General features: G+C 44.8%; 1 protein-coding gene across 1 annotated transcript in view; it reads right to left on the bottom strand.

The window, feature by feature from the left end:
- Window positions 1–6,447: 6,447 nt before the first annotated feature.
- Window positions 6,448–12,410, bottom strand: part of TRIM33 (tripartite motif containing 33) — a gene marked incomplete at its 5' end in the record, with an annotated part of 43,606 nt that continues 37,643 nt past the window's right edge. The window contains 2 exons of the mRNA XM_026077238.1: window positions 6,448–11,584; window positions 11,667–11,717. Coding sequence (XP_025933023.1) covers window positions 11,372–11,584; window positions 11,667–11,717 — 264 coding nt within the window. The remainder of the gene's footprint in view (window positions 11,585–11,666; window positions 11,718–12,410) is intronic.

Genomic DNA, 12,410 nt, shown 5'->3' with positions numbered 1-12,410 from the left:
CGATGAGTGTGCTGGAGAGCCAGGGATAAGCTGCCCGGGTCCCTCAGCCCCACGTCTCCAAGCAGGTTTGGCTTCGTGCCCTTGCGTTTATTGTGTCTGTTAATCACCGGCTGGAGCGCTTTGGGCTGGCACGCCACGCGAGTCCCAGGAGCCGCACAGGCTCGTCAGGCTGCGCCAAGGCAGCGGCCCCCAGCAGTCCTCCAGGGCCACGCGGGCGCGTGCATGGTTGCAACCCACCGGCGGCACAGGGCTGAGTGCGGGCCGGGTGCCCCGGACCCCTGCCGCCCACCCAGCAGCTGCCGCGGCGCTTTGCCCAGCACAGACACTGCTTGGCGCGCGCAGCTTGCTTACGAAGTGCTTCTCCCTCCAAAAACTTCTGCTGCCATGACAATGTGATTGACATCTTTAGTTAAGACAGCAGTGTCCTGCGATTAGTCACACAGAGACACTCCTAATCAGAAACCACCACTTCCCGGTCGGTGCTGCAGAACCACCTGCTGCAAACTGTTTGCGGTGTGCTGGTGAGCTGGGAGGCACTGCTGGAAGTTCGCCACACACAAGGGTGAATCCCAATGCCATCACCACCATCGTAGGTGCGAGCCATGCACACGCAGCACCAGACTGCCCTGCACTAGGAGCCAACGCTCTCTAGAGAAGAGCACCCAAACAGCCCCAAGAAGCAACCAGGTTCACACATGCCACTGTGCCCAGGACACTGCCGCTGCCTCCACGGGAACAGCTCCTGCCCGTGCTGCCAGGACTTGCACCAGGAACGGAAAGCCTGGAGCACCTCCACCACGTATTGCATCCAGATCTGGGTTTACCTTAAAGAGATTTCAACAGGCGAAAGAGGAAAAAAACCCTCAGGAAAAGGTTAATACCCAGTTGAGAGCTTGTAACACAGAGATCAATAACAAAATTTAATTATTTGGAAAGAGAGAACCTAATTTTATTTCAAAGATAATACCAAGAACTTTTTCCTTTTAAATTTAAAGTCACCTTGGGCTAATTATTCACCTTCACTTATGTTGCAGAGGAGCCCAAGCTCACTGGGTTGCAAGAGGAGACCCTGCTGCGAGCACACGTGCGCTCGAGAATTATTCCTTCAGAATATAAGAACAGACTTCTTCGCTCCTTTTAACTTTGCATCCATGTCATAGGCACTGCTTGTTCCAGGTACAAGGCAGGAGAACAGCCAGAGAGTCTCCACTGGAATGGCAGCTGCTTCCCAATCCCCCGGGGCGCCTGTATTTAATCTCAGCCTTCAGGAGAATACAAGCTAAACTGATATCTGTAGCAGAAAATAAGTAGTTGTAAGCTATTCTCCACCCCACACTGTGTTTATGAAATATTTGCCATATTCTAGTTATTTTTACCCCTCCCGATGGAATACAAGGAATAAAGATAGCAGTATTCCTGTAATAGAGAAAGCAAAAACAATGGTGCACAGTTGTGCCTCAGAGAATACTGCACTGCTTTCATTACAAGAGAAAATTAACATGTAAAAAGAAGCCTGAGATCTCTTTGATTAGCCTGCTTGATCAGCCTCTAGATAATGTCCCAGGACTGCAATATCTGCTTTGCCCTTTGCACCAGGGTGTCCCACTCAGCGCTTCAGAGACAACACAGGCTGTCTCCTTGCCGATAAAGCTTTCCGGATGGGCACATCCGACACCCACGGGGCGTCACTCCAGCCGAGGGGCCTGATGCCCATCCACGAGAGGGGGGCAGTTGCAATGCCCGGAGTCACGCGTTTCCCTGCAGGGGCCAACAGCTCCTTAACCGCCTTGCTCTGCGGTGTCTGCTCTGAATGTAGCCCAAACCAGGTCTTTGGCCACCGAGCCCTGAGAGACCTTGGCTCTCCTGACCCCCAGGGACGGATCCTGCTGCCTGGCCTGCCTAGATACAGGCAGATCCCTATCCCAGATCTATCAGAGCTTCCTCTGCAAGGACCTCCTGGGGAGCTCAAAGGGGCCTTTGCAACTCTCCTGCTAGCAAAAAGCAAGCAAAAGCCCACCAATCACTACTCAATAAGCTCCTTCCAAAGGTCACAGTAGACAGAAGGGTTAATTCCAGCTGACAGATACACTGGGAATCATTTCTGTTCCCAGGGACCTTTGTAGAGAAACATAACCAGCCTTGTCTATCAGCTGTGCAGCAGATGGGACTTTCCCAAGCCAGTGGTTCCTGTGACATCTACTTCCCACAGCTGCATATCCCCCATGTCTCGGACGCAGGCCTAGGGCAGCCCCACCACATGTGCCCGCCTTGCCTTCCTACCCACCCGAAACCTACACCCAGCCTACTCGCACCTTCCTGCCAGGAGCGTGGGGCATGCTCACGCGGCCATGCCCCGCTCCCAGCAAACTGCCCCGACGCCCGCAGCCGACCGAGCCTCTTCCCAGGACGAAACCGCCTGCTCCTGCGTGGAGCCCAGCACGCACAAGGCTGTGTTCGAGCACCATCTGGTGACACCTAAGAGAGTGTAAAAGCGCGAGCTGGTAACTCACAGGCTCTGCAGAGTGATGGGTAACCTGCAGGTCGCAGTCTCTGCTCTCAGACAGGAGGAGCATCAGGCCACGAGAGGTTTGTTATTCACCGAACGTTCCCTGCTCCCCAGCACCATCGCTGCAGGGCTCCGAACACGTGCACTTTGCCTTTCCTACTGAGCACGAATTGCTGTTATGAATTATTATTATTATGAATTATTGAGCATGTGGAGGATCTGTAATCTGCCAAGGCAACCCAAGACAGCTGTGTGCTGAATTTGCCAGGGTCTTTCCCATTCCCAGATTCTAGCTTGTCCTTCTGCACAACAACCCCTTAACTGTCCTCAGAGACACCAACCGCCCCAGCAGAGACTCCGACTGACCACCTGGGGCAGAGATGCTGACCGACCACCCGGGACAGAGACACCAACCGACCGCCCGGGGCAGAGACACCGACCGACCGCCCGGGGCAGAGACACCGACCGACCGCCCCGGCAGAGACGCCGACCGACCGCCCTGGCAGACGGCCCCGTACGGCTACCAGACGGTGCAGGGACTGCTGCAGGCCGGACACGGTGGTGTGGAGGGACACTGCAGCAGAGCTGCAATTATGCCAATGTGTAATAAAAGCAAAATGATCTATGAAAAAATAATAATAATCCAGACTCTCTCCCCATTCCTACAGTGGTGGAGAGCCGTGGGCAGACATGGGGAACTGCCATGAAGCCGGCAGTAAGGTCTTTTGGGGCCCCTGGCAGAGCAGCCGTAGCACCGCTTCCAGCGGGAGGCGAAGGAGAGACAGATGGATGCCACAGCGCAGGGGCCCACGGGCTGGGCCAGGCCGCTCCGCTCTGCCAAACGCATCGCTTGCTGCAGCTGTGAGTTAGACAAAACAGCAGCGCTGGAATCGGCCCTCGAGCACAGATCAACTGCAGAGACTCTTTGCAATACTCATTTGACAAAAATAAACACATGAAGAAGTTGACAGTATCTGCTAATGGGCTCAGCAGAAACAACCAACTTGTGTCTCTCCGATCCATTATTCATGGAAACCCTTAATCCAAAGCATCAATAACAGCTTGATAAAAGCTTTACAGACTCATTGCGTCTTCCTCCAAGGTGCTATGCACACAAAAAAGCTCGTGATGAGTCCAATGCCGAGAAAATAGAGAAGATACCTGAAACAGAGAAGTTAACACCCGTGCTGGGCCTCCTCACCAGGGACCATGTCCCACTCAAGCACCTGCCGGCAGGAGCGACCCGCCGGGCTGCTCCCTAGCACGGCGCCCGGCATCACCCTCCTCCACCCATAGCCGCGTCCCTGCGGCTGCCGCCCCGGCCCGGCTGCCCGCCTGGCACCACGGGGAAGGAGCGAGAAGCGGGTGGGCAGCTGGGCCCCAGCAGGGCTGGGCTCCAGCCCGAGCACAATGCTTGAGCTGTGCGTTTATCTCATCTCAGCCTACCTCAAGGAGCATATCTGCCTGCAGGGCCGATCCCGGGAGACCCTTGTCTGCCAGCCAGGAGCTGCTGCAGCCACCTCTTCTTCACGCAGCATAGCCCATACTGCTTTCAGCAGTAATTAGCAGCCCAAATTACAGCCCGAAAGGCCAGCATGCCTGTACGAGCTCAGGGAGGAGGCAGTGCCCAGCCAGGCCTGTTGTGTTGCCCTGATAAAGCTGGCACAGGCTCTCTGGTGCAGAGCCGTGGGCTACCTTAGCTGGCAGCTTCGTGACACGTGGCTTGCAGCAAGCAGACATGGGAAAAGAAAAGAAACATCCCAGAAGAGAGGTCCTAAAACCCCCAGCCCTATGGAGGCTTACCATACATTTACCAAACAAGTCTAAATTTGCAGGTTTGCTTCACTCCGCTGACAGTCGCCATCTCTCCCGAGGCTCCACTGGGCCTTCACCTGCAGCACCTGGAATCTGCCCCGCTCCCAGAAGGCGGCCAGCCACGGTCACCAAAACATTAAACTGTGTCCTTTAGACTGGACACAGAAGCTTAGAAAAACAGAAAAATAATGTTTGAGGAAGAGGCACCAACACTCGGGAAAGATGCACACGAGCTGTAGCAGGCGACGCGGGTGTGTTTGGACCGTCGCTATCAAGTGCTGCCCCATCACAGCGTGGCTGGACCTCATCCCTCCTGCTCTGCCGTGGAGGCACCGGGGGCCGTAACCCCACAGCCACCCCACCTGGCTTGGCAACCCAGGGAGGAGGGGCTCACAGCGGAGGAGCAGAGCCAGCAGCACTGTGTATCCTGACGCCTTTCAGGACTAGAAACTTCCCATGCATCCACTCCCGGGGCAAGAGCCATTGAGGCTGCCAGAATTTAAAGAAATTGCCACAAAATGCAACTGTGCTCATCGCAGGGATGCACTTGCACTCGCCAGTGGCGACAGGGTTTCTACCTGCTGGTAGAATTTCAGGTGGAAAGAGGAGGTAAAGACCCTCAAATTTTGGCAACCGGATTGCAACCTTTTCTGATGTGGTAAGCAGGGTAGTCTAAATTTTAGCTAGAACAAACATGTACTTTAGTATAAAGTTAATACTACCTTTTCCTAAAAGGCAGCTTTTTCATCATGGTGTTTCTGTGATACTAAACCACAACAAGTATTTGAAATGAAGAGTATGAGAAAACAGGAGAAATGAACAGCAAGAGAAAACACAACTTCTCAGGGAGTTACAGCCTGAAGCACACTAATTCCTGCTTCAAACCCTACAGCTGTAGTTGAACTCAGTCATACCCTACAAAAACGCCTCAGCTGAACTCCACCTTTGGCTCTGATATGGTAAGGCACACGACTGCACCAGTAGCAACACCAGCACAAGAAAAAGGGATTTGATCAGTAAGGAGGAGAGTTTAAGACATAAACACCAAACTGATTAAATGGCAAACGAACACAACCACAGCATTGCATGTGTGCAAGCATGGGCCATTTCTGAGCCGTGTACAAGAACTGCCGACCATGCGGGAGCAGCCTCCTCTTCCCTTACAACCCTAAAACCCTTCCCTTGTCCTCCCCCGATCACAGCACCAGGCAAAGCTGCTCAGCAGGGGGGTTTCGATTCCTGCAATGTGGACTGGCCAACCAACCAAACTGCTGTAGTTGTTGTTCATGCTCCCCTGTATTCTGAGCCACATTTATACCCAAGTGCAGGGACACACATACGTTACTGCATTGCTCTGGTCCCCCAGAAATTCACTTACTAAGCAAAGAAACACGCTGTCCCTAGCTGTGTATTCACTATGGACTCAGTTCCAAAAGAAAAAATACACTAATAGCACATAGAGCTGAGCAGGGCAGAGAAGTGTATTTAACTAGGGGTGCAAAGGCTACGGAGGGTCCACTCAACGCCTTTCTCACCTTCCTGGGACTCGCTGCACTAGGCGTGGGAAGCGGAGCCCCAGGGCAGCCCCTTGCAGACCTCCGCCGTCAGGTCTGCCAAGCCTTCGGAAATCATCCAGGCCCCATTAACTAAACACTGCAACTGGGATTTTCCTTGGTGAGCTGCAATCCTCAGAACTGCACCTCCCAGCAAGCTGCACCAAACTCCAGGACAACAGCAGCTTCTTGATGAGCGGCAGGGGAAAAAAAAAAAAAAAGCCTACAGAAACCTTACAACCCCTAACCTACCATATGTATGCCAAGTACTAGGCGTAAATATAGGCGACGAATCATTTTATGGACCAGAAAGTGCAGAGTGATGAAACCCCAATATCTCAAATCCAAACTCTGGACCGAGTTTAGAATTCAGTATTTTCTCTTTAAACTGCTCATTGGCACAGATCATGCAGCCTCAGGTGGTCACATTTTAATTGCTGCAGTTAAAGTTTCACCAAGGTGTTTAGCCATATTTCCTTCTTCCAAGTATTAGGAAACTCTGTCGCCAGTGGTGTGTTAGTACCTTATGACCTAACCCACATTTGCAAAAAAGAAACTCAAATTGAAAGATTCTTCATTTTTCTAATTTAATAGAAATAACCAAAACAAAATGGTTTTCAAACAATGTTTTAAACTGATCTAGTACAACTTCTACACCACATTCCAGAGCATTTAACAAGAAATATTTACAGGCAGCTAATGTATTAAATAACCATGGAAAGAAAAAACTTTTTTTTTTAATTACACACCAGCAAAAACACAGGAACAGAACAATTAGAAACTGTAACCTTGTTAAAAAAAAAAAAGTTAAATATAATTATTCAGATAATACAATACCACAGAAACCGCACTTTTTTGAAGAATCATATTAAAAGATGAGCAGAGTTTACTATGTGCAAAAAAGTACCAGTTTAATTACTGGAAGCAAGAAATAATCAAAGAATGCCATGAATTTAACCCTTCCATGAGTATGCTTACATGTAAAACAGGCTTTCAACTGCACAAATCTTCATAGGCTTATATACATATTTCGTGGTGTTCAGAACCCAAGAAATACCCCCATTTGCAGGCCATTAGCAGACACGCATTCTTTCATTTTTTGAAATGTAGCTCACGCTCTAGAGTGAATGCTGCAATGAGTCGAACTTAGAAAATTATTTTAGTACCTTTCCTTGTACAAATTCCATGAATTCTAAAGAAAGCAGCCTTGAGCTGTAAGATCACTCAATAGAAAAGGCCAAAACTGCATTTCATACATTTAATAGTTCGTTTATAATAAAGATACCCAAATTAACTACAATTTTTGAAAACTAATTCAATTTAGATACATTAGAAAGCATATAAAGTAGAATCCCCAAAGGCGAACACAGGAACTAGATGGAAGAGTTACTGTACATGCATTTTGAGAAAATAAAAAGAAATCACCATATCTGAAGATACAATGTACATGTTCAGTCTGAAATATGTCTATGTAAACTGTGGCATATAAATTTTTTTTTAAAAAAGTACTTCCGTTATTTACTCAAACACCTACTTTTTAAAAAAATATGTAACTTTCCCCAATTTTTAAAATAAAATGCCACACTATATTGTCAATAACTCCTGCACACTCTATTTTTAAAAGTTAGACTTGGTGATATGCATACAAACTTTCCTATAAAGTCACCATCCAAAGGAAAGGATTCCTGTCATGCTAATAGGCAACAGACAAAGCAGTTTTATTGCTTTTTCCAAGGAAGAGAGTAAGAAAAACAAGAAAAAGCCTACTTCCAGTACATCATACACACGGCTTCAAAACACTGTTGCCATTACCTAATCTTACAGAAGGTCAGCCAATAAACTTGGTTATACAACAGAATGGTGAATTTGAGCTAATTTTAAAGACTTCTGTTCTAGTGGCTTGCAGAAATGTTTATAAAACATTTCACTGATCCAGGGTTGAGTATGCTGACACAGTCAAATGTCACAAGTAACAGCAATGGTGACATCTCACAAAAAAACAACTTATCTACACTTAATAGAGCATTTCTACCTTCAAAAGTTTGGGGAACACCCTTTTTTTTGGATAATAACTCAGCCATATTATACTGTAGGCCACTTAATTCCAGGGCACAGTTGAACACAAGACCTGAACCTATTTAGCTGGTTAAATTAGCACTAATCACTAGTAATTACATGGCAGGATACCTGCTGAGGTAATTGAGAAGTCCACAAGTAGCACACTGTACACTTTTCACTCCTATTTCAAAGCAAGTTGCCTTTTACTTCTTTGGATTAACTTAAACTTCAGGGTCATTTACAACAAAAATTGCAACACGAATGATCTTTTTACAAAAGTGTCTTAAATTAGAGCATATAGTTATATCAAGTGCCAGACTATCTTCTTGCTGCTGAGTTAGAAGACTGCAGTTGTGCAGGCAGAGCAGGTGGCATGCAGCCTGCACCCACCACGTCTTTTATCTGCCGAAGTTTCATTCTTAACATAAGCCATGTTCTAACTCCAGGTAACACACACCATCACCTGCACACACATCACCTGGCACAGAGAAGAGCTAGACTAACACAGCAGCCTGTTAATACATAACCCACGCGTTTCTCTCAACCAAGCTACATACAACGTGGCCCCCAAAAGCTGTTTTGGTTGAGCAAACCCTGACCAGTTCTGTGATGAATGTTTACAGACTAAGGATTGGGAAATGTATTAACAGAGCTTATCTATCCTTCTGAATCTTTATGAATGGGCCCTAGCTAGTTCCAAATAATCATTGAATTACTGTATTTGGAGTTCCAAAATGGAGAACAAAAATGAGAATGTTCTTTCACTTCTTTTATATAAAAGAAACACTTAAGATTTCTTGCACGCAGCTCAAAACTCCACATAAATAACACTACTGAACCCTGACGAGCTGAATGGAGGGATCAATTTTGGAAGTTCACTGGGTTATGTGCAAGAGTAAAGCTTGAACTATAATCAAAATCAAAGCTTAGCATTACTTGTGGTTTGCAGGTGAACTAGTGGAATACAGGCTAACTGGCAAGACTACAAAGTCAGACAAATCTTGTCTGGTACCCAGGGTCTGGGAGGAAAAGAGACACTACAGTGCTCGCAGCAGCTTGGAAGCACGCGCTCCCCCGAACCGCGGCTCCCCTACTGCGGGACCTGATCTGGGATGCCACCACGCTTGTCCTGAGCTCCCGTTCAGGCAGGAGGTACCTGCAATACTTTAAGCAACGACTGGAGCCTCACAAAGTGAGCAGTTAAAAAGTGGAGGCCTGCAGCTACAGAACCTAGAGTGCTTAAGTGCCATAAAAATAGTAACCCCAGTTGAAGAGAATTCACAGAATCTTATTTTTATTGTAATTTTAATAATATTCCTTTGCAAAATGAAGCTGAGAAACTAGAAATGCATAAATAGGCAATACACAGAGCCATTAAATGATCCCTTGTTACTATTAGTGTCCTATTCACACATTTCATCCTTTTCTACTGGCAAAGTTTTTGCTATGTGTCAATTTAATATATGTATGTTTAAGTAGGATGACTTTTCCTTTCACAAACTGGTAAAAACTAAACTTAAACAGACACTCTGTTAACATCTGAACAACAACAAAAAAATCAGTTTGAGTCAAGTGTCACATCTGTGTAATCTAAAGGAGAGAGCTTGAAGTTATGAATACCTTCAGTCCCCTTGTTTATTGTGAGAGGTATAGTCACAATGTATATATACTTTGTTCTATATAAAAAGAAATCAAATCATGATTTGCATAAAAATTTCTCAGAGCATTTCTCAATTTGATACATTGTGCTAAAAATATTTATCTTTACCATTATGGTAAAGGACATAACAATGAACAGCCACAGGAATTGCTCATGCTGAATATATTAAACCCCCAGTGATTTACCACAGAACTGCTGTATTCACACAAAATTTTATGGCAAATTTACAGTCTGTCAACCTGACCTCATCTGATTACAAGATTTCTTCATCTTACTTTAGCACAAACAATATGAAAGTTAGAAATTACATTTCTTGGTTCTAGTATTGAGTTCAGTTCAGTAAAGGAAAAAACAACTGTTCAAAGCACACTTACTTTGCCATAACCTCCTTTCTGACCAGAAATGCTGCAACAAAGGCAGTGTGCAATGGGAAGGCACTGCAGAGATGCCTGCTGCAGGGTTTAGAGGAACAGGAAAATTGTTCTATTTTCAGTATTTGACCAGAAACCACTCAACTCCAAATCCTGGTCTGTGCAAGTGCTTCATTTTATGGATGGGCAAGTAACCTAATTCTAACAGGTTTATTCTAATCTTTCTAGACATTTCACTCATGAGCTGCTTCTGAAGAAAGTTCTGAGTAGTACTCTAATAAAAATAAGATAGAACCTCAATATGAATGCAATGTTAGAAATAGACAGCATATATTACAAATCTTTTCTTGATAGGAACAATTAATAAGAATACATATTAGCTTAAAAACAGTTCAGCAAATGTTGCTGATCTGCAAGAAATCTCAGTTCATTATTTACAAATAAGACAAAGTGAATACAGGAAATTTTACACATTTGGTAGTCAATACGTTATTGTTTGCCAAGTGGTCTATTAGAAACTGATATTTAGGAAGACTGGAAAAAAAAAACAAACCCAAACAACCCGGTATTACCTCTTCAGTCTATATTTTAAATACAGAAAATTAGATAATGAATACTGGAGATAACATTCTGCCTCATTAGGGGGATCAGGGACAGATGATACAATGCTAAGAATTCTGTCATGAACTCCATTAAAATGTTCTGTGTACAGGATTCTTAATAAATATACTTAGCCCTACTAAAAAGCAACAGTTGCAACCAGTTTAGTCCTGCATCTGTCAAGAACTCACACTCCTGCACTTGCCAATTCAGAACAGTTTAATGATTTTTTTTTGCTATACATAAAATGTTGTAAAGAAAGTCAAATTTAGATACTTGGATCAACACAGAAGATCAGTTACTCACAATATTACTTAAATGAGATGATAAAACCAATGACCCAACACACACTTAAATTGACACAAAAAGAGGGGATTTTCGGAACTTTTTTTTTTTTTTTTTACAGTTTACACTGCAGTCCAGCATGAAAGCAAGATACAGTAACTGTATTGGTCCAGTCCTGCAGAACATTTTACTAAGCAGTATGACAGTCTTATCTGTACAAGGAGCATCTCTTCTCAAATCTGCTTCTCTTCCACACCATACACCTCTATCTGTGAGACCAGGATGAGTGAGCCTCCCTCCCCATCAGGAAAAAAAAAGAAAACATCAAATAATCAAGAAAAAAAAAGTACAATACATTTTTTTCCCCTTTTGATGAGAATGCTTTTCTGCACAAGTGTTTTTTGTAATCTAATACTGTTTAAAAAGCTATCAGCTTCTTCAAGATGGCCACTGTAGGCATGATAATATTCCAGGAACACTTAAATAACAGTTTTTACAATAAATTTAGGTCCATATCATTAGATTACTTTATATGCACTGGTCTCTCATCTGATTTTAGACGTTTTCTACGTGGTTGTATAAAATCTTCATCGGAGTCCTCAGTTATTTCACCATCATCCTCTTCCTGCTCAAATTCAGGCAAAGGCTGGAAGGTCCTGTCTGGGTAGATCTCTGTAAGTTTATCTTCAAAGTATAATGCAACTGCCTTCCCTGCCTGTGCTACTTCTGAATCAGCCTGCAAACAAAAGAAGACAGGAATATTCACCTGTTGGAAATGCACATCCCTTCACCAAGTGTGCATGGTCTGAAACGCTTACCTTCAAATTAATCTCTTGTGTTTCTGCATAAACTTGAACAACTTTCATCATCTAAAAAGGATACCAGAGTCAAAAAAATGAAATTATAATTCTTTCTAAAGTTACGAGATTGCATAGGATTGGATGACTAAAGTCAGCCATAACAAGAAAACAATTTGTTATGGACTACACCTCTTTAGTTCTCAAACTCAGTGGAAGCAGGGTTTAAAACAGTCTTATTAAGAGGGTGACACAGGGTAAATGAACTTTTGACATGACACACAACTTTTGTACAAAGAAGTTGCTCCCCATCATTTTAAAATTGCACTCTACTCATGATTGCTTTATTCATTTTAAAGTTTAGTTGACCAGACATTATTGTGGAAAAGTCTCATTTGAATTTCAACAGAGAAGAGCTCCTTAAGTCTTTTCTACATAAGACCAGACTACTCTCTTGGGGTGTTTACCCCACTTCGATTTCTACTTTTTAAGAGCATATAGCTCAGAGGCGCTAGACCTGACTCTGCTATGAGTGGTCAGATTGCCTCATCTTTTGCCATCAGCCAGCCCTTCAAACAGTGACACAAGTCTAAAACACCTTTTTAAACACATCCATCAGTCCTTGCTCCTTTGTTTTACTCTTGTCCCTAAGAGCTGCAGCATGTTTTCTTCTACAGTAAATGCTTCATTAATTCCCTTGATTGAGAAGGTCACATAACTGCAACTTTTTCCACAGTGCTCATTAACCTCCACCTAATACAGAGA

Source organism: Apteryx rowi, unplaced genomic scaffold (assembly GCF_003343035.1).
Source record: "Apteryx rowi isolate R43461 unplaced genomic scaffold, aptRow1 scaffold_45, whole genome shotgun sequence".
Lineage (NCBI taxonomy): Eukaryota > Metazoa > Chordata > Aves > Apterygiformes > Apterygidae > Apteryx > Apteryx rowi.
This window is presented reverse-complemented; position numbering and strand designations above follow the sequence as displayed.